The sequence below is a fragment of the Camelus dromedarius genome, chromosome 9 (genome assembly GCF_036321535.1).
Source record: "Camelus dromedarius isolate mCamDro1 chromosome 9, mCamDro1.pat, whole genome shotgun sequence".
Lineage (NCBI taxonomy): Eukaryota > Metazoa > Chordata > Mammalia > Artiodactyla > Camelidae > Camelus > Camelus dromedarius.
In genome coordinates this window covers 12,932,240-12,959,905 of record NC_087444.1, presented here as the reverse complement: position 1 = coordinate 12,959,905, position 27,666 = coordinate 12,932,240, and the positions used below count along the sequence as shown (strand labels likewise).

The 27,666-nt window shown below is 38.9% G+C and overlaps 1 protein-coding gene across 4 annotated transcripts in view; it reads right to left on the bottom strand.

The window, feature by feature from the left end:
- NTNG1 (netrin G1) overlaps window positions 1–27,666 on the bottom strand; it is a 300,225-nt gene that overhangs the window by 123,546 nt on the left and 149,013 nt on the right. For all 4 annotated transcript variants that reach the window (XM_031457709.2, XM_064488783.1, XM_064488780.1 and 1 more), the window contains exon 3: window positions 14,429–15,069. In XM_031457709.2, the coding sequence (XP_031313569.2) occupies window positions 14,429–15,069 (641 nt within the window). The remainder of the gene's footprint in view (window positions 1–14,428; window positions 15,070–27,666) is intronic.

Sequence of the window (27,666 nt, the reverse complement as noted above, 5' to 3'; positions counted from 1 at the left end):
TTGGTGGGAATGTAAGTTGGTGCAGCCACTATGGAAAACAGTATCAAGAGTCCTTTAAAAACTGAAAATAGAGTTGCCCCATGATCCAGCTCCTGGGCATATATCCAGAGAAAATCCTAATTCGAAAATATACATGCACACCAGTGTTCACAGCAGCACTATTTACAATAGCCAAGACATGGAAGCAACCTGAATGTCCACTGACAGATCACTGGATCAAGAAGATGTGGTATATATATTCAGTGGAATATTACTCAGTCATAAAAAGAATGAAATAATGTCATTTGCAGCAACCTTGAGATGATCATACGAAGTGAAGTAAGTCAGACAGAGAAAGAAAAATATCATATATCACTGACATATGAAATCTTTAAAATGATACAAATGAACTTATTTACAAAGCAAACAGACTCACAGACAGAAAACAAACTAATGGTTACCAGGTAGGAAGGGTGGAGAGAGGAATAAATTAGGAATTTGGACTTAGCAGATACAAACTACTGTATGTAAAATAGATAAACAACAAAGTCCTACTGATAACACAGGGAACTATATTTAATATCTTGTAATAAACTATAATGGAAAAGAAAAAAGATATACCTTATTGAATTATTATTACTTATGATTCCTTTAGGGATTATACTGTATAGCCTTAGTTTTTCACTGTCTACTTAGAGCAAACATTGTTATCATCTCATGCTAAATTTAAGAACTTGCGAGTATATAGGTCCATGTATCCCTTTCTCTCATGATTTATCCAGTACTTGTTATGTGCATTATATCTCTCTCTATATATGTTATAATAAAATGTTATAATTTTTGTTTTAAACAGTCATATGCATCTTAAAGAAAGAGGAAAACTAGTCTTTCAGATTTGTCCATATATTTTCCATTTCCATTGTTCTTCATTGCTTCCTGAAGTTCTAAGTTTTCATCTGATATCACCTCCTTTTGGCCTGGTAACTTTCTTCTAGCATTTCTTCTAGTGCAGATCTGATGGTGATGAATTCTTGGTTTTCTTTTATCTGAACATGTCTTTGGTAAGTCTTCATTATAAGAAAAAGATATTTTCACTGAATACAGATTCTGAGTTGACAGTATTTTTTTTTTTCAGCACTCTAATGTTTCACTACCTTCTGTTTCTGATGAGGAAACCAATGGTCATTTGAATTGCTGTTTGCTTATATGTAATGTATCTTTTTTTCCCCCTCTTGCTGCTTTCAAGATCTTTTTATCATTGGATTTCAGTGGTTTGTATATGATATGCTTAGGGGCTGTTTTCTTGATATTCATCTTGCTTGAGGTTCATTGTAACTTTATGTCTTTGAGTAAATTTCAGGAATTACTCCTCAAATATTTTTGCTGCCTCATTCCTTCTCTTCTCTCTTTCTGCAACTCCTATTATTAAAACTTTAAATATTTTCCTAAAAGTCCACAAGGCTTGGGTCATTTTTTTCTACCCTCTTTCTCCCTGTTCTTCATATTGGATAATTTCTACAGACCTACCATCAACTTCACTGATTTTTCCTTCTATCAGCGCCAACCTACTCTTAAGTACCTCACTGAAATTTTACTTTAAAAATTATATCTTTTCAGTATTAGAATTTCCATTTAATTTTTAATAGTTTCTACTTCCCTGCAGATATTTCATCTCATCATTTATTAAAATCACATTTTCCTACACCCTTCAGCATTGTTATAATAGCTGCTTTAAAATCCTTGTGTACTAAGTCCAACATCTTAGTCATGCAGAGTTTGGTCTCAATTGTCTCTTCTCTACAATGTGGAGATTTTTTTTTTCTGTTTTATTTATATATTGAGTAATTTGCTATTTTATCTAGACACTATGAATAATACTTTGTAGAGACTCTACATTCTGTTATGCACTTCCTAAGAGTATTGATTTTGTTTGGTTTAGTGTGCAGTGAATGTGGCTAAATTCAAACTGCATACTTTGTCTCCTTTGCAATAGCAGCTGAAAGTTCAGTTCTTTTAGCTTTAGCTAGGCTGCTAATGTGCCCCACACATTAATGATTCAGAGTTTAGCCAAAGATTTAGGTAGAGTTTGTACATTGTATTTAGGATTCCTCCTTCTCTGGCTCTCTCCTTTTCAGATTTCTCTCTTGACATTTTAATTGCTATGGTTGCGTCAACCTATGCTCCAGTTGTTCAAGTCAATAAGATAAGATTTTCCATCTGAGTTTTAACTGCACTTCCCTTTCCCCATCATGCATGGCACAGACTGAGGCCTGCTCTTAGGGAAAAGCAGGTAAAGGGGAAACTCACCTAGTACCTTTCCTTTCTTCCAGGTATGACTCCCCTCCAGTATCTGCCTACTTCTGGTCATTCACTAGGGCCTTCAAATAATTATTTTTATACTTAGTCCAGTGTTTGTAGTTACTATTTGCAGGAGAGTTAGCATGATAAGAATGGTTGGCCATTATCAAAAGTAGAAACCTTGGTGTGGTTTTTGGAGGTGCTTTGAACTGCCTGGAAATTCTGAATTGGGGAAGTGAGGCATCATCAGAGAGGAGAACTTTCCTGCCCTGGCCTCTAGGGTGCTTCCCTGGGTAAGTTTCCATCCCAAGTTCAGGCAGATCCAGTTGCCCAACAACATTTACTGAAAAGACTGTCCTTTCCCCTTTGAATGGGCTTAACACCCTTGTCAAAAATCATCTGATTATATACGCGTAAGGTTTATTTTGGGATTCTCAGTTCTATTCTATTGCTCTGTATGTCTATGCCAGTACTACACTGCTTTGATTATTGTAGCTCTGCAATAAGTTCTGAGATCAAAAAGTGTAAGACTTCCAACTTTATTCTTTTTAAAGACTGTTTTGGCTATTTGGGGTCTCTTGAGATTTCATATGAATTTTAGGGTAAATTTTTCTATTTCTGCAAAAATTGTCCTTGAGATTTTGACAGAGATTGCACTGACTTTATAGATTGTTTGGGGTAGTAATAACATCTTAACAGCTTTCAACCCATGAATATGAGATTTCTCTTCTTTTATACGTGCCTTCTTCAATTTCTTTCAGCAGTGTTGTAGTTTTTAGTGTACAAGTCTTTTGCCTTCTTGGTTAAGTTTATTCCCAAGTATTTTAGCCTTTTTGACAGTACTATAAATGAGATTCTTTTCTTAATTTCCTTTTTGAATTGTTCATTGTTAGTGTATAAAAACACAACCAATTTTTGTGTGTTGATGTTGTACCTTGCAACTTTGCTTAATTTTAACTTTATTTTTAAAACTAATTTTATTCCGATGATATATTCAATGAATGTAATGTGAAAAATGTAAAAAAGCACAAACAAATTAAAAAAACCCATAATCCCACTGCTAGCCATATATTATGTTCTTTCATTTTCTCCCTCTTTTGTTTTCATAATCAGTCTTTTACTATTAATATTTTTAATCCTACTTTGCTACTTAGGAGTGTATAATAAAGTTGAGTTATTCTAATAAAAACACATGTTCACAAAAGGTCACTGCCTGTTTCCATGTCTTCTCCGCTCAAACTCTGCAACTCCAACTCTGATTTTATCAATATTTAAAGGCCTCATTTACAAACTGTAAGATGGTTTTTATACAGTTTTAAACCCCTTGGTTATTGAGTCTGAGACAAATAAAAGCAGAAAAGGCCATATCTTTCTACAGACTTGTCCTCACCCAGGAAAGGAACTAAGAGTCTTTCTAGTCTTAAAGCACCATTCAGACAAATAATAAAAGAAACAATGTGTGTCTGGGTAGGGTGATATTATCCTGAATATATACATTACTCTGATACTTGAGGTAGACAAACTTTGTTCTTTAACTTTGGATAATTGGTTGAAGATTGAAGCTTTGCAATTTTAGTATACTGGATAAAATAATATTACCAAGAATATTACACTTAGCTCCAATTTTCTTGCAGTTTTGTGTAAGGAGTATACAAAGATGGCCACAGGATGCCAAATGGGAAGGGTATAAACTCTTAGAATGGTTGGTTTACATGATGCTCAAAGAGGTATTCCATATGCATTCATTCATTCCCTCACTAAATATTTACTGAACACATACTGTGTGACAGGTCCACTTCTAGGCACTGGTGACAGACCAGTGAGTAAAACTCAAGCTCATCTGGACCTAAATTTTAGTTATGCAACTATATTATCTTGGCTAATTCATTTAACCATTCTGTTTCACATCTGAAAAGAGGGAGTTAGATTAAATTATTTTCATGGTTTCTTTCAGTTCTAAAAGAAATGATTTTGCAATGCTATGACTCTTACTATTTGGCATACACACTGCCTATTTAATTCTAATACAAGAGTTCATGAGGCTGTCTCCTGCCAACGTGCCAAATCACTGACCTCTTACATTCCCTCCTCCCATCATCTCTTGGCCCACCCTACCCCCATCTGTTCCCTGTTCTCAGCAGCACTGGGGGAGCTATAATTACACATGGATGTCACCAATATGTTGTAACAGCTTTGCTTCCCTGGTATTCTAGCAGGACCAAATGAGTAAAAGCAGCCAGGGCAGCCACATAATTCCTAGACAAGACTATATCCCTTAGTTGTATACCATCTCAGTTTTCCTAGGCTCTCATTTGTTACTCATTAACACTCTTCAGGAGTAGAAGAGAGGCGACTCGCACTTAACTAAAATGAGCCTGTGGTTTCAAGAATGTCTTCCAGAACAAAAGAAAAAAATAAAAACAATATACTAAATATTAGTTAATCTTATTTTCCTTTACACACACGATTTTAGTTTATTGCTGTAATTAGGGTTTGAGGAGCTACATCTGAGAGGAACAGAAATCCGCCAGCATCCCTATTTATCTCTAAAATGCACCAGATTGTACCACTTGGCATTTCATTTTTTATATCTTTGCTGACTCTTCCATCATAATTTCTCTAGCTTAAAAACAAAACAAAAATATCCCTATCTATTTCAATAGAATAGTGAATTGCCTATAATTCTTAAAGATACAAAGTACTCCCCAAGGTTCAAAATATAAGAACAGTTAAAAAAAGAAAGGCACTCCCTGTCAAAGCTAGCCTTTCACTAAGACAGTCTTTTTTCATCCAATGTAGCAACGATATAGGAAGGATGATAGCTAAACTTAGAACTTGCTGTGAAATATCAATCTGTTCTTAGCAGCGTGAATAATTCAAACACACACACGCAAACACACACACGATGTTTTCATTTATTTCCTTATATCCCATGAAAAGTCCGATAATACTGGAGATTGAAGAGACCTTGTTACCCTACATGAGTCCTGTTAACGCTAATACTTATAGAAGGGGGTTTTGGGCTAAGTAAGTTTGGGAGGCTTCAGTTAAATAAAATGGAAATGTTCCTTTACTGTAGGACAGATCAGGGCCTTTAATATGTTAATATATATTGTCATTCTCCTAGAAGGAAATATTGCAAACACCATTTCCCAAGTGTCTTCACCCATTGACACCTTTATTTGAAGAGTAATTCTGAGAAACACGAATCAAGCACAACACTCATTTTGGAGATGGGGAGACTCTGCCTATGGTGTATGGGACTTGCTCTGAGCTTACAGCTAGAGCTTGAACCTATTTCTCTTGACTCCTAGCCAATGTTTCCTCCTAAAATAAGACAAATAATGATTTTTGAGATCCTAATGTTTTGTCCTCTGTTCTCTCAATACATTTTTAGCATAATATCAGTCGTCTTGGGCACCAGTCACAAGGCAAGAAAGAGCTGACACAGCTGCCATCCCGATTACACAAGGTTCTGGACTGGGATCTGTGGACCACTGGTATCTGTGAGGCTCCTATAGCACATACTTTAAACCTAGTCTGTTCATTCATTCAGTGTTTTTCAAGTGGAAGTTCAGAAACAAATTCATTTGCCAAACATGAGTACTTAAAAGATTTTCTTTTCTTCCTTTGTCACTGATTGTTGATTTTATTTAATTTTTTTAGGTTTTTCTTTTGGTAATTAGGTCTATTTAGTTAATTATTTATTTTAATGGAGGTACTGGGGATTGAACCCAGGACCTCATGCATGCTGAGCATGGGCTCTACCAGTTGAGGTATACCCACCCCCCATGGTTTTTTTTTTTTGAGGGGGGAGGTAATTAGGTTTATTTATTTATTGCCTCTGATTGTTAATCTTGTTTAGATATAGTTTTCCTACCTATAAAAAGGGAGGCAGAAATAGAAATCATGAACTTATATACAGTCAAGTTAGTTCTGCCTGGTTAAACTAACATTTTTTATTCTAATAGTAGCTTAATGAATTGAAATACATACATATATTGCAATGAAATGAACATATCTATCCACACAATCAACCTACTACAATAAAAGCCAGGATCTTAACACTTTTGTTCTTGTATTTGGAAAATGAACAGAAACTTGTCTCTACTGAACTTCTGATCACATAGATCCACAAAAACTCTTACACTAGATATCAACCAATGGCCATGAATTCCTAATGTGCCAGGAAATACCTCTGATCCTAAGGACAAAAAAACAGCAAGACCAACCACCGAATTAGAATAAAAAGCACGAGTCCAGAAATTAGACAGAAAAGCTGGGTGTATCCCCGCCTCCCACTGTTTGGGTGCTCAGATGTAGCCAGAAGGTAGCTTTCTATATAAATTAAGTGAGGGAGGAAATTATCTCACTTTTTTATTATGTGGTATTTTTCCTAAATATCCTTATGTTTCTTAAAAAGGAGACATCTTTCCTTTAATGACCCACTAGTTTAAAAAAATGTCTGGCACTGGGGAATTAAGGATAAAGAGACAAGCTCTTAAACTGCATTGTTTTTTTGCACGCTAATGAAGCTCATAATTTAATTGGAGAAATTATTAGATACAGTCTCTCCTTATAATGGTACAAACCTCAGAGGAAAATGAGTTGCTTATGCATATATTCTCTTTAAGAAATCCTCAAAGATTTAAAAAATATGCCTCAAGTCAGAATGACACTCTGTTGTCCACTTAAAATGTATTTATACCATAAACCTTTATTTTAAGCATCTCCACTGGAGTTAAGTAGCAACGCTTTGTGTTGTTTTTTATTTTTAATTATGGTTCCTAAGATTTTCATCTGAATGCTCTTATTTACTGAATTTCATTCTCCTTTTATAAAAAGAGGAAATTAAAATTAAAATTTTTGGATGATAGAATGATTAAATTTAACTTGAAATAAAAAAGACTTGGAGGGATAGAATCACTGACCGCAATTTCATGAAATTTTATTATATGAAAGAGGCAGCACACATTCACTATAGTTTCAGCAGAGGGAATGTGGATTAATATATGGAAGGTAAAAGAAAATATTTATTGCCCTCAATTGAAGGATAGACTTTCTTAAAATAAGCTAGGGTAGCTGGGCATTTCCAAGTTTATCCATTAATGTTTGTGGCTTGTTTCAGTGTTTGATGGTGCCCAGTAAGTGGAAGTAGTTGTATTAAAGATCTATGGGAAAATGTAGGGAAAAATTAGTAGTGAGAACATTCAGTTCCGTTTATTTATTTCTCCCCTCAGAAAATGAGCAACTATCATCATTTTGTTTTAGCAGTAAAACACTTAGATCTAACACAATATGACAAATTAGCCCAATCACACATTATAAAGTTGACAAAAATGAAGTTAAGAAGTTAGCGTTCTCAGATAAACACACTGCAACGTGGTATAATGAAATACAGGTTCCCTCCGCTATCTGAAAGTAGGGTGTTCCCTGTGAAACCTTCCGTAAGCTGAAATGCCATAAAGCGAAGAAGCAATTACCTTAGGACACATCTTGCTAACAGATGCACAAAAGAAACTGAGATAGAGCACAGCTTCTCACAGACACAGTTCAAAGTTACGGAGCCTTGGTGCCGAGGTGCGAGGTGCGGAGTGTAGCTCCCGTGGAAGGGGCTGGGCGGGGCCGCTGTCGCTGGGCCGCTCCGGGAGCGCCCCGCCTCTGTACGGGCTTGCTGCACAACCATTGCTAAACACTATTTTTGCGTTTCTCCTTTTTAAATAAATGTAGGTCTTTCGTAAAAGCAAAGTGGGAATACCTGTACTGGGCCATAAGTCATGGAGAGGGTGGCTTCCAGAATATTTCAAGAAGGGTAGAGCCACAAGACTTACTGTTTCACGGTTGCCCCGTTTCAAAGTGGCTCCTTTCGGAATATGCTGGGTCTGCTATATGTACTGAGCTCACTTCAGGCTAGTCTGGCCGCAAGAGCATAATGAAGAGAAAACATGAGGTTTGTAATTAGCAACCTGATTTTGTCACTTTATTATGTGTGGGATATTAAAAAAAAAAGTCATGGAAAGTCTCTGTTTTTTCTCATCTGCAAAATGGGGTTAAACAGTACTTGCCTCACAAGCGCCTTGTGAGGATTAAAGGAAAGAAGGCATCTGAGAAGAACCTAATAACCTGAGTGCTGCACAGACGTGAAGGATGAGTATTTAAATACTTACCGGGCCATCAGAATTAGCTCACTCCGCTCTTTTCTGATTTCCTTCTATTCTTCAGAGTTTTTCTATTATATTACCTTCAAAAATTACCTTACATTACAGTATTCCACAGAGTTCTGTAAACGTTCTCTAAGTGACTACAGTCACCAATAAGGGAAAACACCCTATCGTAACCACATCATCCATTCCCTAAACTTCTACGATCACAAACCTCTTTCTGGAACACCAGAGCAGTATTTTCAAATACTTAACTGGACTCTCTACCCAGATTCCTACTGAAGTCTTTCCTTCCATGAAATCTGATTGGTTGCCAAGTCCTGTTGACGTTGTTATGCTCTGATGGCTTTGTGGAATTTGGAGAGCTTTTCTAGACTTTCCATTTAAGCATCACAGCTTGGAGTTACTCGTGACTCTAGGCAGTTAAGCAATGTTACAGCTCTCCTGGTCTTTGCATTTCCTTGTTAACACAGCCACACTGGATCATCCCCTAACCCCACTGCCTTAGAAAGCTTCTCACCTGCACTTAGTTGATATATGAGAACCTATATAATCTTAGATTTCCTATGACATGTGGGGCTCAGAGGCCTTGGAGATGCTGAAGGTTCACAGCAAGAAGATGGAAGTGTACCTCCCAGGATCTGTCTACTCCACCAACTCCCAACTATTTGGAGTTCCTTAACATGTTGTGCTGTATTTAAACATAATTTGTCACCTAGAATATCCATTCTGCACAGGCTGCTCGGCATTCTAAGGCACATATTCAAGGCACCAAGTAAATGTCATCATCATCAAAGCTTTTGCTAGGCTACCCAGACTAAATTAGTATTTCCTGCTCTGTTACCAGGGCACTTTACACAGTCACACAGTACAAGCACCTAACCCAAGCCATCATCACCTTCCATTTACATGTCTGGGCCCCTTCTGGACATCAGCTCCTTAAAGGCACTGACTATTGCCTACTGCATCTCCAAGTATCTACAGCCCAGTGTCTGTTCCAAGGCCGAGGTCAAGTCTTTTTGGGTGACAGAAAGAAGGAAGGTGTTAAAGAAGCAGAATCTGTTAAGCAATAGTGAAGCCCAACTTCAATAATTAGAAGCGATTGGGAAGAATGGACAAATGTCAGGCCGAATGCCTCAAAAGCACCCTGCAGGACGCCTCTCACAGGAGAGGGGAAGGGCAAATATTTTGGTGGATTCGTTCAAATTGCAGCTAGGAGAAAGACTGAGAGAACTTACAGATAAGTTCTGTAAGCCTTTTGTAATTGGCAGAGCACTTCCATATTACATTTTCCCAACGTATTTGAGAAAACTTGAATGCCCAACTGCTTTTACACTTTTAAACTTCCCCAAGCGTCCAGGCTTACCCACTATCACATGTTTGCGCACTAACCATTTGAAAGCCTTGCTTCAAGAAAGTGAATTTCAGCCTCATTTTGTCCCCATTAGAACAAATACCAAATATTGAAACAGAGAGGGTTTACAAATCTGATTCCTTCTGAGGGTTAGAGTGCAGGGGACCTCTTCAGCTCCTGTCACCCTGTGAGAATGGTTCTGTCCCTGGACCGCTCCAGGTCCTGGCGTTAGGGTGGGGGCCTGTGGTTCTGAGCTGGGGCAACAGAGAAGAAACCACCTCAATGTGTGTACAAGAGGAGGCTCTGTGCTAGCACCCCCTGGCCCCTTTCTTAAAGGAAAAGGAGGCATAGAGGGTAAATAGTAACTGACAGCTACTGCCTATGAGGAGTTTGGGTAGGCGCTGCAGGGGGTAAGAGATTGAGCAGACACCACTGAGAAAAATCATTGATAATTATGTTTAGGAATATCGTGAAACAGGGCAAGTAATGGAGATGCACATTTGAGTTTCCCAGGCCACTGAAAAAGTTCTTACAATTCTGTCCCAAAGTTCCTGAGGTTGAAAAATAATTTCTACTATCTTATATCTGAAACCAGTACCTTGATACTTTGCTGACAGCATGTCTTACTAATATGTGAGCATATTATCAAAATGTTCACTGGTCTTTCAGGTTTAACAGTTACTATAATAAATCACATGACTTCCCTTGAAACTGTTCACCTCAAAGAAACAATAAATAATGTTGAGCTTATATTCTGTAAAATCTATGCATCTGACAAATACAGTGTTCACTTTTCAAGTGATTTAAATCTAGAAAGCTGAGACAGAAACAAAACACTCAAAAATCAAAACTTCCAATTGTGCAACTAAGAAAACATTTTGGACATTGTATTTAACAGCCTGTGCATTTAACTCTCTGGCTGTATAAAAAGATGTTCAGAACAAACATCTGCTCTTCATTTTTCCTCTCACCCCTCATCTGGGTAGATTTTATTTATGCATTAGACGACCTTTCTGGCCGTTAGAACCATCTTGCTTCAGCAGTTAATTAACACAAGTACCATTATTTAATACAGTTAATGCTACTTGATGCCCTTTAATGTACCTTCCATTAGTAATATTATTGTAGTATTACCCTGTAAATTAAAGTGAGATCAAGACTAAGAGAACCACTCTTTAATTAAGGTACTGGCACACTGCACTTGTCCATTACTAGAGAAAATCACTCTGATGTACTGAAGCAGGACATCCATAAGTCAGAATTAGTCCACGAAGATTATTAGGTTTATTGAACAGTGTAAGTACCATGGAGTCACTGAGATTGCCAACAGCCATGTTTCCCTCTTTTCCTCCATTATCTTATAAATATACAATAAAAGGGAGTAAATGGAAGCAAAATAAGTATGTGGCAAAAGAGGAATAATATTTTTATGATGCAATAATAGTTGCTGTCACCAACAAAATAGGTATCAGATGTGTCACATGTTAAGAAGAACATAAATGCTACATTAGTTTTATAACAGTCAAAACGTCATTTTTACACTGAATAATAATAGCCCGCATAAAGCATAAAGGCCGTGTACACATGTGCACAGGAAGTAGAGAACTAGAATTTACAATCAGTTCAAACTAAGACTCTACGCTGTTTTTGTTTCACAGCTTAGTATTTCAAGGTGAAAAAAATCTGTAGTATTGTCTACCCACTATTCTATGGAAATTTGCCCATTTCTCCAAATAACTCATACCTACATTATGGTGGAGGTGGGGGTGGAGTGACAGAAAGAAAAGTATCATTATCATGATCAGACATAGACAAGTAAAGTTAAGTTAAATAATGCAATCATTTCATAGATGGTGGTGGGGTGAGGGAAGCAAAGACCTCAGCTACGTTTTGGAATGTTCGTATTTATGCTATTCTTGAAAAGAAATCTTTACCACTTTCTTTTAGAGATCATCCATTAATGTTCAATCTTCCTATAGCTTATTTGTTACATAAGAACAAGACAAACCAGATTTTAACCCAGCTGAACTCTTCAGGAGTGAAATACGTATCAGCTTCTATACGGAAAGGGCTGCGAAGCAGGCAACAGCTCAACGGTTCCCTTTAGTGGCTCCATCTTCCTTATGTAACTTAAGCTGGAGACATGCCCGAGCCATCAGGCCTTGCTTCTTTAGTCCCTCCCCTAAGACTAAAAATACCCCAGCCATCTGGTGCCTAGCACAGTAGATGCCAGCGTCAGTTTTGCCCTGAGGAATCTGGACAGAGTTTGGAGGTGACAGAGTGGGACCTTATGGGAGGGGCTCACCTCTATTGGACCTTTCTCTCCTGCCCAGCTGCTTCGTTACCAGCTTATAGTTGACTGGTGAACAGGAAAAGATAGAGAAGGTGAGTCCCTGAGAAGGGAGGAGGGCTCCTCCAAAAGCCTCAGAACTCCTGAAATGCAGCTGGAGGACACTAGTAGGATGAGGGATAAAAGAACAGTGATCAGTCTGGTGGGTTCTACATTTCTGACGTGCCACCTTTAAGAGACAGTGTGTCCGACCCCAATAGAGAGTGCACAGAAATGCCTTCAGCTTTAAAGTGTACTTTCACACCCTCTTAAATAATCAGAGGAAACAAAAATGAATACCCAGTGGCAGAAATAAGCCCCAGCAATGGCTATTTCCCAACCAAAAAGCATCACAAGAGTGCCTTCTTTATAAGTGGAAAATGATAGTTTTAGGGGAAGTTGGGCTACAGGGGAAGTTCTGGCTTACAGGTTTCCCAAACTGTAAGGAAACTGACTAGGTGATTCTACCTAACATGTAGATTACACCAGGATACAAATTCAAATCTCAGCTTATTAATTTTGATACCTATTCTTGAAGATTAAAAAGAATACTTGTTACTTTGTTCTGGTACGCTATTGTTAATAATACCAGCGTCAACTGTTCCTATATATTGTATGTTCCCAAGAATAAGATACTGGAAACTGATCTTCTGTTGCTAAAATATTCATGAGTATACTGGCTGCATTTTACTGTAAATGGCAAACTCATATTTAAGGTCATAGCTCCATATCACCTGCTTGCCACACCCTGCTAACACACAAACCCTCGAACCCATAAGCTTAATATCGTACCAGTGCTTATTTCTCTCAGAAATATGATTTTGCTTTCAAGATATCCTCATCAAACATTGTCAAACCATGGTTAAAAGTTTTTAAAGAAGCTTCACAGCTAAAGACTCTTGACTGTTCCATGAGAAACATGAAGCTAGAACAGAGCTGAGAATAGGTGGCCATATTCTCCCTACGTACGAGTTCAATAAGGTAAAATTCCGAAGCGCGTACCACCACACTGAGGTCATTCCCAGCGCTCCAGGTGCCCTCTGTGGCCGTTACTGAACAGCAGGGACCACTTCTTCCTTCTAGTGCACAGATGCAACAGCAGTATTATTAAAGAAGGGTTTGAGACAACTCTCCGAAAGCCCAGGGCGTCTCAACACTCCTCCAGCCTCTGAGGTCTAGGTTGCCCTAAGGGATGCCGGAAGCCAGTAAGCTTAATGAATCCTGACTTATCTGTTTAGCTTTTACAATTAATTAAACCTACGTGATGTATGCGCTGTTTATATTCTTATCCTCGTGTATTTCGATTTAGCTCTCCTGGCACTATTTAGCATGACTGTTGCCTTGCTGTCCTTTGTTCTTCCATTGTACCCTATACTCCACTCTTACCTTTAGTTTTCCCAGCTCATTATCTCATGCTTCAACTCCCACCAGCTGGCTATTCTGATAGCATGCCACACCTAAAAATCTGGTGTGAAAATCTCTCTGTTGGTGGTCCTGCTTCTCATTATTCATCTTTTTCATTTAAACATCTTCAAAATCCTTGGAAACTTGCTCAATTGTGTCTCTGGTGTATTATCAAAACAAAGATATGCCTGACTGTGACCATTAATGTGTTTAAACTCTCCTCCATGTGTAATTGAACCACAAAATGAAGGCAGCCCGACTCAGGTTCATATTTCAAATGACAGTATATCCTTTTAAGACAATAATAGTCAAAAACCTGAAAAGTAGAGCTTACCCCTATTTAATAAATGCATTGTGTTTCCCAAATGCTTTTGGTTCTGATTTAATAAATGTAAAGAAATGTAACTTTCATTTACAGAACTTTTTTGTGCAACATAACAAAACATAAACACATCATGCTGAAACTCTCTCTTGCATCCAAAAACAACAGTAAGATGTATTTCTTGTGTTTCAGTCCCTTTTATAGAGCAGCTTATTTTGTCTCCCCTGGCTTCACTGTCTTAAAGACTTAAACCACTCCCCAGCCAAGGGAGTTCCTTGGTCTCAAGTAAGACACTAAGATGTTTTTTGTTATTGTTGTTGTTGTTTGGGTTTTTTTTTGCTTTGGTTTAAATTCCAAGAAATCCTGCCAGGCCAGGTTCATTGACAGCAAGTCTGGGATCACAAATTACTGATGAATTAGAAGGGTCTCAAATGCCTCAGGACCGACCTCTTGGCTGGTGTTCCTGAGAAAAAGGTTGCAGGGGAAAGTGACAGATGTCACTCTACAGCTATGGGACCAACACACTGGCCTTTTCTTTGAACACACCCATCCTCATTCAAGCCAGACAGTTGTTTTCTTACCTTCCATGCACCTTTATGTCTGAGATCGCGTAAAAGTAGCGTGCCAGGTGTAGCTCATCTACAAATATTTCCCCGACCGCTGGTCTCAAAAGCCTTATCCTCAGGTCTGTGACTGTAAAGAAATCTCTGAGTTTCTTGGTTGTATCCAGCTGTCCGTAGAGGGAAGCCATATTGCGTAGCCAAGGTCCCGCAAAAAATGCAAACCTGTCTTTGATCTCAAAGTGGATTATTTTGCTATTTGTCATATACCCCGTGGAGTACTCTTCGGTGCAAATGATTTCTAAGACCGTATGCTGTGATAAATCCTTCACGGATTTAGGATCCATGTGAAAAGCATCTAAGCAGTCTGTGGCATAATACTGATAGGGCTGCCATGTTCGTCCATAGTCAAGAGATTTCTCCAGGATCATTTGGTCTGGACGCCCCGACTCAAAGGTAATAACTATGTTGTCTGTGAGCTCAATAGTTTTGCTCCAAGACAGAGTGATGTTAACCTGGAGAGGCTTGGGGTACTCCTTCCAAGTAGCAGACTGCCAAAATGTGGAGGGATGTCTTCCTTCAAAATCAAACATCAGCTCAGGTGGATGTGCCAGCTCTGGGGTGCTTGCATCACATTCATTATTGCACATGTAGGGGTTGCCCTATGGAAGAAGAACAGAAGAGGGTGCATCAAAACACCGGTTTGACACAGGTCTTGCCATATTGCTGTTGCTGAGTAGGAGGCTAGGAGAGAGAAAAAAGAAAACCTGTTTGCAGTAATCATTTTTATTTGCCCTAACTGGATTCTCCTCTTTAATAGCTTAAAAAAATTTTTTTATAAAAAGAGGCAATATGGTAATTTTCTTGTCTAGTTTCCTTCCTTGGTCTTTAAGAAATGAAAACAGTTTATTTATCCCATATGTGTTAGACCCATAATGTGATCCCAGAAGCACAGAGACACCGAGCAACTGTCTAACAGCTCAATCCCTCCGCGTCCTCTTAGAAAGATGCTATAGAGAAGCAAGGAAATTCCTCCATGCCTCAAGGACGTTCCTCAAGAGCACAGTATTTCAAAAAGCCATTTTTCAGGCAAAGCTTTAGAATTAGCAGTGAACCGTGGATACCTGTGTCCTGTTTGGGAAACAGTGCTCCCATACAACATTCAGCTTCTTTTTGCTTCACCTCAAATCCATCATGCTTAACTGCGTCCCTGCTTCATAAGGCCTGTTTTTAAAGCATTTACTTTGTTCACCACAAATCATTAAAATGTGGTACCCTGCAGGCCCCGGGGCTTGGTCCAAACATCTGCCATCCCATTAGCTGGAGGCAAAGGGACTGCTTAGGAAGGACTCGCGCGGAGTGTGCTCCAGCTCATCAGGACAGGAAAGGCCATCAGAAGCCACTGGCTGTGTTACTCTGGGCCGGCCCCCGGTCGGCTCTCCGTCGATGTTGGCTGTCATTATTATTACTTTCCCTCTCACAAAGGCTAATTCCTTCACATTCCACTTAGACAAGAAGGTGGACGTGTCTCCTTGTCATATCAAATTACAACACCGCTTCTGCGAAACTAAATGGCACTCTCAGGTTTCATCTGCAGACTGCTTCCATGGCAAAATAATCAGCTCCTCAACTCTGGTTTATTTTGTGTTTAAGAAAATAAATGGCATCACTGGGAGTCAGCTCGTCAGGCATTTGTCTGTCATCCTGCACTGGGGACTTAGAGGCGGGGGGGGGGGGGGCGAAAGAATCGATCCTCCAACACTGTCCTTGGGCTTTTCTCCTGTAATTGCGATTGGATGGTTTTTTTGTTTTGTTTTGTTTTGTTTCCTTTTTCATGAACTGAGAGCTTTCCATCATACCTGCAGGATGCATGAGCTGGGTCTCAAACAATGAATTTACACTTCAGACATCGACGCTCAGTTACTGGCTGACTCCTGAGAAATGTGAGACGAACACTGGAGAATGGCTTCGGCCTCCCTAGAGGGGGCTTTCTCCTACCTAGTCAGCTACTGCTTCTGCTCTCTCTTTCCCGTTAATGCAGCTGAATCCTAAAACTGGCAACAGGTTTGGGGGACTCAGGGTAATTGAGATGGGGCAGGAGAAAGGAGAGAAGGTACATTATCTGAGGAACAGAACTGTTTTAAATATACATCCAAGGCATCAGTGATAATGAAAATGTTTCTGCACTTCTGTCTCGAATTTCAATTCCCTGTTCCTGATCCCAGCGTCTGTGGCACTATTTATAATATCCCCTTCAAAATGAGCCAAAGGGGGGGAAATAAGTTTCTGTTCCAGGTGGAATAAATCACCAAATTTATTATTATTTAAACTTTCTTAAGCATACCAGAGAGCCAAATGCATAGCTCTGAAAACTGGCAAAGGCTTTTTACGGAGGGCTATAAATATTGTGGAATCTGTCAGGGTTTATAAATTCTAAATACATGGAAATGCACATTTTACTGGAAAGGGTCAGATTTACACAAATCACACCTTCATTTGAAATTTACTGAAAGAAAATATGGTCACTTCAAAATCTGTCAGCATGTAGCCATCTGCACAATCATTAGCTTGGATGCTACCACCTTTCTCCTGACAAAAGTGTCTTCGTATGAGGTCAAGGGTATGGAAATACAAGAAATCAACTCTGTGGGATACTCCAAAGTGAGTTGTCAGACATTTGTATTAAGTCTTGTTGAAAGACAGCATTTCTTTGACTTCTACATAAATACACAGAGCTTCTCAGACAGGGACAGGGTGCTGAGACAAAGAAGGAGGCATAGTCGGCGGATTCTGGGTATGGGTCGATGCTAGCAAACCTGTCTTAGAAAATATGCTTGAAGATATCTATTCTCAAAGCATTCATTCCTATATGTGATGAAGGGTGTTGACAATAACCAGCATTTATTTAGCACTTACAGGTCAGTTCCTTTACATAAACTATGCTGGGCAATCCTTTTCATCCCTTCCTTACAGAAGAGGAGGTGAGGCATAGAGGGGTGGGTGTTAAGTAGCTTGCCCAAGGTCAGATAACAGAGTCAGTAAGAGGCGGAGTCAGAACCTGCTTCTCTGGCACCTGATCTGGCCCATTCAACTCCCAAGTCTATGGAGTTCCCTATGATGCAGCCCAGTCTTAGCAACAAGAGTGGGTAGAAAGGAAGGACCCAAGACCAGATGAGTTTGGAAAACACAGTCCAAGGTCTTCTTGCCTTGGAGAGCTCTAATGAGCCTTATCTCACATCTGAGATGCCTTGAATTAACAGCCCTCCTTAGCTTCATGTACTACCTAGTTTCAGAAACTTATTTGACCACTGAACCCCTTTTTGTTTTAGTAACCCCTATTTATATACCATACAAGTAGAGTCCTGGAGAGCATCCTTCTAGATCCCCTGCTTTGTGTGACTCTTAGAATTGTAAACATGTGAGTGCCAAACAGCAGGGCACAACCCATAGTTTTAGTCCTTTAATGAAGACATGGCCACGTTCAGCACTCAATCTCTGCTTTTGTTCCAGAGGGATACCCTTCCACTTGGGCTGAGAGGACAGCCAGCCCACAACAAATGCTTATACTTAAACCAAATTGTCAGCCATCAAAATGCATGCCAGGAAAAGGGGAAATTTTCATTTCTTTGCACCAATCTGGTGCTTTAGGCACCTGAAAAATGAGAGAAAAGCTTCATGTATTTGATAATTGTTTATTGATTGCCTACTATATTACTATATTTAAGGCACTTGTCTTGGCTCTCAAGATACAACAGTAAACAAATCCAACTCCTTGCTTTTAGCAGAGTCTCCATCTTAGTTCGGGAAGATGTACTAAAGAAACAGATATATAATGACTTATAATCTTACATAATCTTAAATTCTATATGGAAAAATAAAACCAATTAAAGGGGAGAATGGTATTGGAGACAGGATACTGATTGTAATTTTATATTGAGAGGTCGGAGAAAGTCTCTCCTTGATAACATGACATTTGAGCAGATTAAGAACAATTCCCAATTTACACAGGAGATAATCAGAGGTTGACCAAAATGGCAGTTTCATCCTTCATCTGACTCTACTCCTAGTGATAATTTCAGCAGCATAACCATTTATTGAAATTGATGGATAAACAAATATTTTCAAATGAGAATCTATAGCAAATGATTGTAGACACAAACCAAACAAACAAACAAACAAAACTTGAACTGTTCTTGTTTCATAGCATCCATGCTCTTTTAGGAGATTCATGATTTGATGGCCATATAACTTACTGAGAGATAATGACATTGAGAGAAAATTAGCAGAGAAAAAAAAAATTCTTTCTGGTCCACTGAGAAGGAACCCTGCATGTTAGGTGAGAAAGACAAAGAAAGCAAAAGAAGCAAGCCAAAGAAGCTGAAAATCTTACCATTCTAGAAACTCAGGAGGGGAGATTACATGCTAAAATACTTAGTGTAAGTATTTCACGTGGGTGTGATCTATAGTACTGTTGTTAAAGAGAATTATCAGTATGAAAACAATTGCTCTTAAAGGGATTAGATTAATTAAAATTTCAACTACTTCTACCACATCCTAATCCTCTCTAATACCATCAACAATAAAATTCATATAAGAAAAATAACCTCTCCCTACTTGTGAAAGCAAAGAACGCTTCTTGCTGCTGAATCTGACAGAAAAAGGCATTAGCAAGTGTAAGTAATTATTTTGTGGCCAGCAGGCAGCCTTAAATAGATCTTAATTTAAGTCCTACAAGCAACAGACCTTTAGCTGATTGTCTATGGACAAAGCAGAAAATGTTTATGATTGTGCTGATACTATTTACACCATTAAGAGATGCCTAAATAATTAAACAGATATTGCTGCTAAATACATTTATAATAATTAGAAGAAGATTGGGATGCCTAATTTTATTTAAAAATAATGTTAATATTTTACCTCTGGGAGAATTGAAGTTAGTTATTAATTAGCACTTTGTAGCCAAAGTGGAATGTTGTTATTCTTCTTTTAATGTGCTTTCAGAACTTAGAGAGATAATTAAAATTTTAGACGTGATTTTATTGATTCTATTGATGGAAGAGCCTTCCTTATGGTGATACTTTGAAAAGAACATCCTTTTCACCTAAGATCTGCTAGACCCTTCAGAGTTAAAAAAGAAAATCCTACATAAGCAGTATTTAATGTCACACTTGTGTTTCCTCCCATTTTGAACTTGCCTTTCCAAGCTTCACCCATTGGCAAACTATTGGGAATGACAGTTGGAGCTGCAGGGAATTCTCACAGGAGATTTGTTACTGAGCTGTAAACTACATGCCAAGCAGACATGTACTTACAAGCGGCTGTGAGAAGCATTTGGGTTAACACTTCCACAGATTGTGAAAAACACTGAGACAGAGCTGCCTCGCACCCATCTGCATCTGGCTCGTCCTTGCTTGTTTCATCGGTAAGTGACAGTAAAGAAAGGACACGAAGGCAAGGGGACCAGAAACTGCATCCTGGGACAGCACTCCCAGCCTGCTCCCACTGTGACTTTGAAGTAGACATCGCTATGGCTTTGCTGATGCAAGGCTTTCAAAGGGATAAGAAGCTGATAGCGCAGCCCACTGCTCGTCTGAGAGAGATGACCATGAGTTCCAGGCTGTAGCTGCTAGGCGGGGCTGTCCCCTTCAGGAGATTGCTTCCTTTTCTCCTCCTTCAACACAGCTCCTTCGGAGCCAACCAAGCAGAAGAGCTCCTGGGAGCCTGGTGACTGACCTCTCAATACCAGAGGGATAACTTTGGGTTGGAGGGACTCCCACTCCCAGCTCCTTCTTAGAACTTCTTGGTCACGTCTCCTTGCCCCAAGTCCTTCTGCTTCTGGATTCTTGCTTGGCTACAATACAGGGGAAGGTCCCCTCCTTCAAGACTTTTCTGAAGAATTCAGACAACCGCAAGTGTGGAAGCCGACGTTTAATCAGTCATGCCGAGGTGCCCCCTTCAGGCCTTATGGCTTTGTTACTGACATTCGGGAGAACAGGGAGAAATCAGAACCAGAGGTAAGTACAACCCAAGACACTGGACATCCTTTCCAGAAATCTGAGAGATAAATGTCAGTGCCACCAGCACTGACAGGCCTTGCTGACCACCACTATGGGGACAGACTCTCCGTGTCCTCAGATGAGAAAGGCCCACAGGGCAGTGTGTTTCCAGCTGTCCACTGTCCCTTTGGACATAAAGGGCAGCAATCTCTTCAGATGGCACTGCCATCTCACTTTGTAACCTGCCCTATTAACTGGCACCTTGGGTCTTAAGGTGGGGCATGTACATAATAACAGTATAGCCTGAAGATTATGGAACCGTCCCAACTGAAATATCCTGAAACTGCTGTTACAAAAGCACCTGTGTATTTGTCGAGAGAATGCATCCCAAATTTTAGTTTGGGAAGTATGGCCACTCTAAGCATGACAGAGGAAAAAGAATTTTATTTTTGTAACTCTGAAGTTAAAAACCGACTACTCCATTTTCTAATGGAGCCCCTTGCTCATCACAAAGATGCCTCCCTGCTTGTTCCCATCTGCTCGCTGACAATACTAACCGCATGTGGACTTTTTTCACTCAGGAATAAAGACAGGAGGGCTTAACCTTTCTACAACAAGAATGCAGGAAGCCGCATCACAGATTACGGGCCATAACAGACACCTGTGTAAACCCCCACAGAGGGTTATGGTTAGGATTTTCAAACTGGTGAAGGCCGCAGAGGTCAAGAAGACCAAGTTTCTAGGAAGGAGCCAATAAAATTCTCAGGTCACAAGCCACTAAAATGGATTCCTATACAGCAACCTAAGTCGTTATTTTGCACGAACTGAAGAAGAAATATTCACAGAATCGAGTGGGTTCAAAAGTGACTACCTACATAAAAACACCACAGTGAGCTGACACTACCGTAACTGGTAGAGCAATTGCTTTTTAAATTTTGTTTTCTTAAAAAATATCATTTAAAAATCTTTGGCACAAAAAAAATTTTTTTTTTAATCTTTGGTACAGTCTTTTATCTTACAGGCTCAAAATAGGCCAGAACACAGACAGTTAAATGTTAATAACACAAAGCTGAAGTAGGGGCCATCAGCAGTTTAAGCAACTCGAAAGAAATAAAGTGAGCCAAGTACCAGGCAGGTGGGAATACTGAGTCCTGACACCACCTTGCATTGTGAGAATTAGACTGGGCATTTCTAATTCTGAAAGATCTGACTTGATTCTCAAAACTGATTCCTTTCTCCCTCACACGAGAAAGCAAGTCTAAGATCCGCTTGAAGTCCATCTTCTGAAAACCACCAGAGAGTATGGGGAGACCAAAGCAGCTTCTGTTGAAGGGATCACTTCACCATGAGAGGCACAAAGAGATCTTCCTCAAGTGACACTCAAAGGTGATTGGTTTTTGGTGAGTCTGTTCTGATTTCCCATACTCATTTCTTCCAAACTCCTCTCTTCCTAGTTCCCTAGCTGTTTACTAGGTACCATTGCTATTTTCAAAACATTGTGAAAAACACAGAAATAATACATCTAAACGTTCACCATTTAGTAATGAAGGTTAGATCTACACAAGCAACAATCACATGTTTCTCAAATCGGTTCCTCATGGTCTTAGAGCATCAGGTGTCCTTGAGGGTAAACAGAGTCACTAACAACCCTGTGCAACTTCCTGGGGTTTCACCTCTTGGTACATAATTAAATATATTTTTATATTAAAAACAAATAAACATTTTATGGAGTAAAATGCAAAAAAAAAAAAAAAAAAAAAAAACAACACTGTGGAACATTTTTAGAAGAAAAAAAACCCACAGAGACATTTCATGCTGGGGGCAGATTTGGAGGTAGGTGTCAAAACCCCCTGAACAAGAGTGTGAAGGAGGAGGAGTCTGGGGGGCTCGACTGGGTGGTAACTTACTCCTTTCCACCACCTTTCCTGCATATGACACTTCGTCCAAACCATCCAGGAGTGGCTGCAGCACCACTGGCCTTATCAAGACTGAGAACTGTAAATTAAACTGCCCCAGCATCAAATTCCAGCCTGAAAATATTTGCTGCTCTCCACCCCTATGGTAATCCAGGCGGCATTCTCCATACACCAAAATCTCCGTATTAAAAAAAAAAAGTAGATTTGTCATCCTCCTTCCCTCAAGTCATAATATGTACTATGTATTGCAACAGTATGTAAATTTGAAGGTGCATAAGAAACACCTGGTGAGTCCAGTCCCCACCCATCAGGAATTCTGCTTCAATAGACCGAGTTAGACCCAGGAGCCTAATTTCACAAGTACTCTAGCTGATTCTGACGCAGATACCCTCTAGGCCACACTCTGATAAACACTGGTGTATTATTTATTAAGAACTGAGGCTCTGGGTTAGATCTGCCTACGTTTGAACTCCAGCTCTACCTCTAAGCTATTATGCAATTTTGGACAAAATACAGGAGTTTTTGAGCCTTGATTTCTGCTTCTTTAAATTCAATATACTAATGTGTACTCCATGATGTTAATTTGAGATAAAATTACATCATGTATGCTAAGTGTTTGGCATCTCCTTGGCATGCAGTGAGAGTGCTCAATAATTAGTAATTAGTAATTAAACATGCTCCTCCCTCCTGTATTCCTTGACTCTGAGGATGACACCAAATTCTTCCATGTCCCATGCAAGAAACCTGGGAGTCACTTTCTATTTTTTTCATTTTCTTCAATCTGTTCACCAACCAAGTTCTCTAGATGCAACCCATCACCACAGCTTTGTTCACACTGCCAATGCTTTCTTTAGTTATTTAACATTTTAAATATTTTTAAAAATATTTTTCCTGAACTACTGTAATAGTGTCTTAAATGTTATCTCTCCATATTTCATTGTCCGCTTTTAAACTATTCTCTACATAGCTGCTACAGTAATATTTCTAGAATCCAAGTCTAACTTTATCACACCCCTTCTTAGAGCTCTTTAATGGATTTCCCATTACCTTCATGAGTACAATTCAAATTCCTTAGCATAGCTTGTAAGATCCTTCAAGATCTGGCCCCTGTATTTTTAATTTTTTTATTCACTCATGTTCACACCTTATGAGCCAGTTATACCAACTTATGAGTGTATTTGTATATACAGTGGCCCATGTGCATTATTACTCACATATTAAATTCAAATTATTTATTTTTATGTCTCTTCCAGAGTTCTTTGAGAAGAATTGGCACGTAACAAGTGTGCAACAAAAATTTATGGGTCTAAAGAAGGAAAAGCAGAAAGACTGAAAGACAGGAAGGAAATAGGCTAAATTAAGTAGATTTAAAGTATGGATTAAGGTGGGAAGGATTTGCCCATAGGTTGGTGATTGGGGATCAAACAGATAACCAAGCTTAAAGAACTTCCTAGCTCCCTAAGTTTTAGATGGAATTTGTTTGATGTAATTCACTGCATAAAAAAACAAAAACAAAGAGTCCAGCTCCAAGTGCAGAGTGCCTATGTGTGTGATTGATACATTTCCAGGGACTTCTGGTGAGGTTGGAGGACAAAGACAAATGGCATGAGCTGCAGTTATGTCCCAGTTCTTTCCTGGTGTTCATCTGATCTTCATTTTTCTCCACAGTCACAGTGGTATTTCTTTTAGTGGCTTTAGATCTGAAGATCTCTTTTTCTCATCCCACCTTGCCTTACTTATCCAACCCACAGCATCCTTCTGAGTTTACAGAAGTAGCTGAATACCGAAAGTTTGATTTATTCTTGGACAATATGGAGAACTAAATAAAACTGAGGGAAGAAGAAGCAAATGAGGTGGCTGTAATTTTAAAATGCCCAGGAATGGCAGTGCCTCAGTAGTGCAAATCCTTGAAAAAGTGTTAAGATGTGTAAGGTGGGAACGGGTGGAAAACAAGAAAGCACACGTACTTTTTTGAAGAAGAGGGAAGTGGTCTTTATTTATTGCGCTACAGCTAAAATGGCTCTCCTAATTACAGAGATTCTGGACTTTCTACCTGGGTCCAGAGGCTGATTCATCAAGGAACTAATGAAGCTTAAACCTCAGGGCCACTCAGTTATACAAGCTGCTTCTCACGCCTGGTACTAATTCTGTGTGTGTGTGCTTGCGTTTCTCTTTTTAAAAGAGGGCCCCAGAACTGCGTAGGCTCTAGGATCTTAAAACCTGGTCTTGCCACTGTCTGGGACACAGGTAGTACATTTTAGGGCCTGCTGAACTAAAACTATTCTTCCTTCTTCATTTCTATTCTTTCTTTTCATTTCCCTTTCCCCCTCCAAATGTTCTATTCTCAGCATTTCTAACCTTGAAATGCATTTTCTCTAAATATAATTTTCTTGCCCAAGTTTAAACCATATATATATATATATATATATATATATATATATATATATATATATATACTTGCTTCATATTATATCTAAATATAAAATATTGATATAATATACCAATGTTGATTATATTTATAGTATACCAATATTTCATTAAAATGTGAATGTATTTTATTCAGATCAACAGATACGTAAGTCCCTTGGTGTATTACCAACAATAAATATAATCTTCATTTATTTGCAAGGCTGGAGTGGCTGTCAGTTTACTAGATACACCATCAGCAACCAAAGCAAATTAAATGACAAAAAATATTAAGCAACTATCATATGCTAAGCATTATGTTAGATTAGTTTATAATAAGGTTGATTCTTCCTTTTCAGCTATAATGTAGCAGCAAGACAAAATTGGATAGATGTATTACTTTGAAAGTAAGAACATTTATTATACAGGGCTATTTTGAGTAGGTTAAATAGAAATTAATTGTCTAATTCACAGAACATTTATGCAACATTTATTGTTAAAAAGAGGTATAAAAGAAAGTCATTATGAAAGCTTTAGAGAAGGCACAGTCGGCTTTCAAAGATGTCTCAGTTTTGCACAGGTGAAGAAGACATGTTCTTTTTGGAATGGAGAAGGGATCAATGATCATTGAACACCTTTTGTGGTTAGGAATTGTGAGAGGGGCTTTATATTTGTCATCTCATCCTAACAATTCCCTATGATGCAAGTATTATTCTAATTTTACAGATGAAGAAACTAAGATTCAGATGTGTCATGGAACCTATTCAAGCTAATATCTGTAAATATGAAAATGAACCCAATGTTTGATAGGCCAGGGCATGGTCTGTGAGCTAGTGGGAGATACATTTAAATATACAACGTGAAATTGATTTTAGAGAGCAATGAAAGCTGGGTAGAAGTGTGCAGGTTTGATTAACTGGAAAACAGAAAGCCATTGGTGGTTTTCACAGCAGGTGTCCCACACACAGCTTTCTTCGCTGGTTTTCCTGATTCCTTCCTAGAGAAAACAAAAGGATCAAGTTGAGCCCAATATTAGGACTAATCTCATTCAAGTCATGAAGAAGAATTAAAAAGTAAGATTCAGTCAGAATTCTAGGAGTGGGCATACAAATAATCCTAGACATATCTTATTCTTCTTTACATCCAGCAAAATCCCAGGTACACAGCAGATACTCAATAAATGATGAGCAGACAAATGAATAAAGAAAAGTAAGTTTTCTGTAAATAGCTTTTTCATTTAATAAGATAATAAAAATTCTCAAAAATTAAAGAAGCAAGTCTCTGTCTTCTAATGTCTTCAACTCTCTACATGCTGCATGATTGCTTCTAGAACATCAGGCAGAGAAGACTTTTTATTTAGAGAGACTGCCTAAATCTCAAACATTAGTTCATACTTCACTTCCAAACCAAGAGATCTCATTGTGAAGCCAGAAGGGTCCAGAACTGACCTACAGTTAGGTGAGTCTATTTCCACTGAAGTCTAGGACAGGGACTGAGACATCCTGAGGGACAGTGGAATGTCATGGTAACTGCAGTGCAGGATATGATGGAAGGGGAAATAGATGAGGTAGGGAAGCAAGCTAGGAGGTAGCTTTAATAATCTAGGTGTGAGAACAGGGAGTTGGACTAAAGTAAGTAGAAAGATGATGAAAGAGTCAGCAGGAATTAGATTGATTGGAAGTGGAGAAGAAAGGAGAAGAAAGAATCAACGGTGACACCAAAGTTTAATGCCTGGAAGAGAGTAAAACTGTTGGTAATGAGGTCTCAGTCTGCAACTAGTGTAAGATTGAGACTCTATTGTTGCCTATCCCAGCAGAGTTTGCAAAATGTTAGGTTGGTAGCCAGTGTAACTGAAAATCAAGAAAATGCCATAGAGATTTAATTCACAATGTACAACAAAACGTTTTCAGGTTCTCCATCTTCATTTCTCTCCAAATGTCTCACATGTCATAATTACTGATCTCCAAATCCTTCCTACTTCACTCCAAGCTCCCATTAACTTGGTCTCAAACTTGGCTTGCCTAGGCTTCCTTCTCTCTCTTGGTTTCTCCCCATTCCTCTCTTTATCTCCTTTTAGTCACTACCTGCCTATTTCATTACAAACCCAGCTGGGCTCTCTGGGTTCTTCAAACATCCTCCTTACACATTACTCTAGTTTAAAAAACAAAGGCCCAAGAGCTTGGAGGTCAAAACAGAATCCTTAGGAGCCAAGAAGTTGTGATGAAAATCCTTAAGAAGCTGAGTGGACCCAGTCATGTTTTCAACAAGAAACTAGAGCTGGGAACTGCAACCCAAGGAACAAACAAGGTATGCTACCCTCCCCAAAGGAGTCACAGAAGAGGGGAGGCCAACACCAAAGGAAGTGGGATGAACCTGAGTGGAAGTATGAACAGGGCTAAGTGTTAGGCAGTAAACAGAAACCAGTGAAAATAGGAGCAGGTTAGGAATATGTTAAAGATAAGTCTTGTGAGCTGCATACCAGTGATGACTGGGGATATCAGTGTGGGACAAAGATGGAACCATTATTTTCAAGCCTGGATGGCTGGAACAAATGGTTATTCTATCAAGGACTCTCAGCCTCTCCTGTGGTGAAGAAGAGCACAGAACTATCTTTCTCAGGATTTACCTCCCAACTTCTTTATGTCTCTGTTTTCTCTTCTATGTAGTGGGAATAATAATGATACACTTTCATGGTATTTTTGTGAGGATTAAACGAGCTAATATGTAAAAAAAAAAAAAAAAGAAAAAAAAAGCTTAATATGGTGCCTGGCACATAGTAAGACCTCAGTAAATGTTAGCAATTACTATTATCATGATCACTGTCATCACTATCATTGCTATTCCTGTCTGTGGCCTTTCCAACTAGTCCTCTCATAAAAGCCTCCTTTACAGAGTCCAGTGTTTCCACCAAATAGTTCAATACTCATTCTTCAAAGTGGAC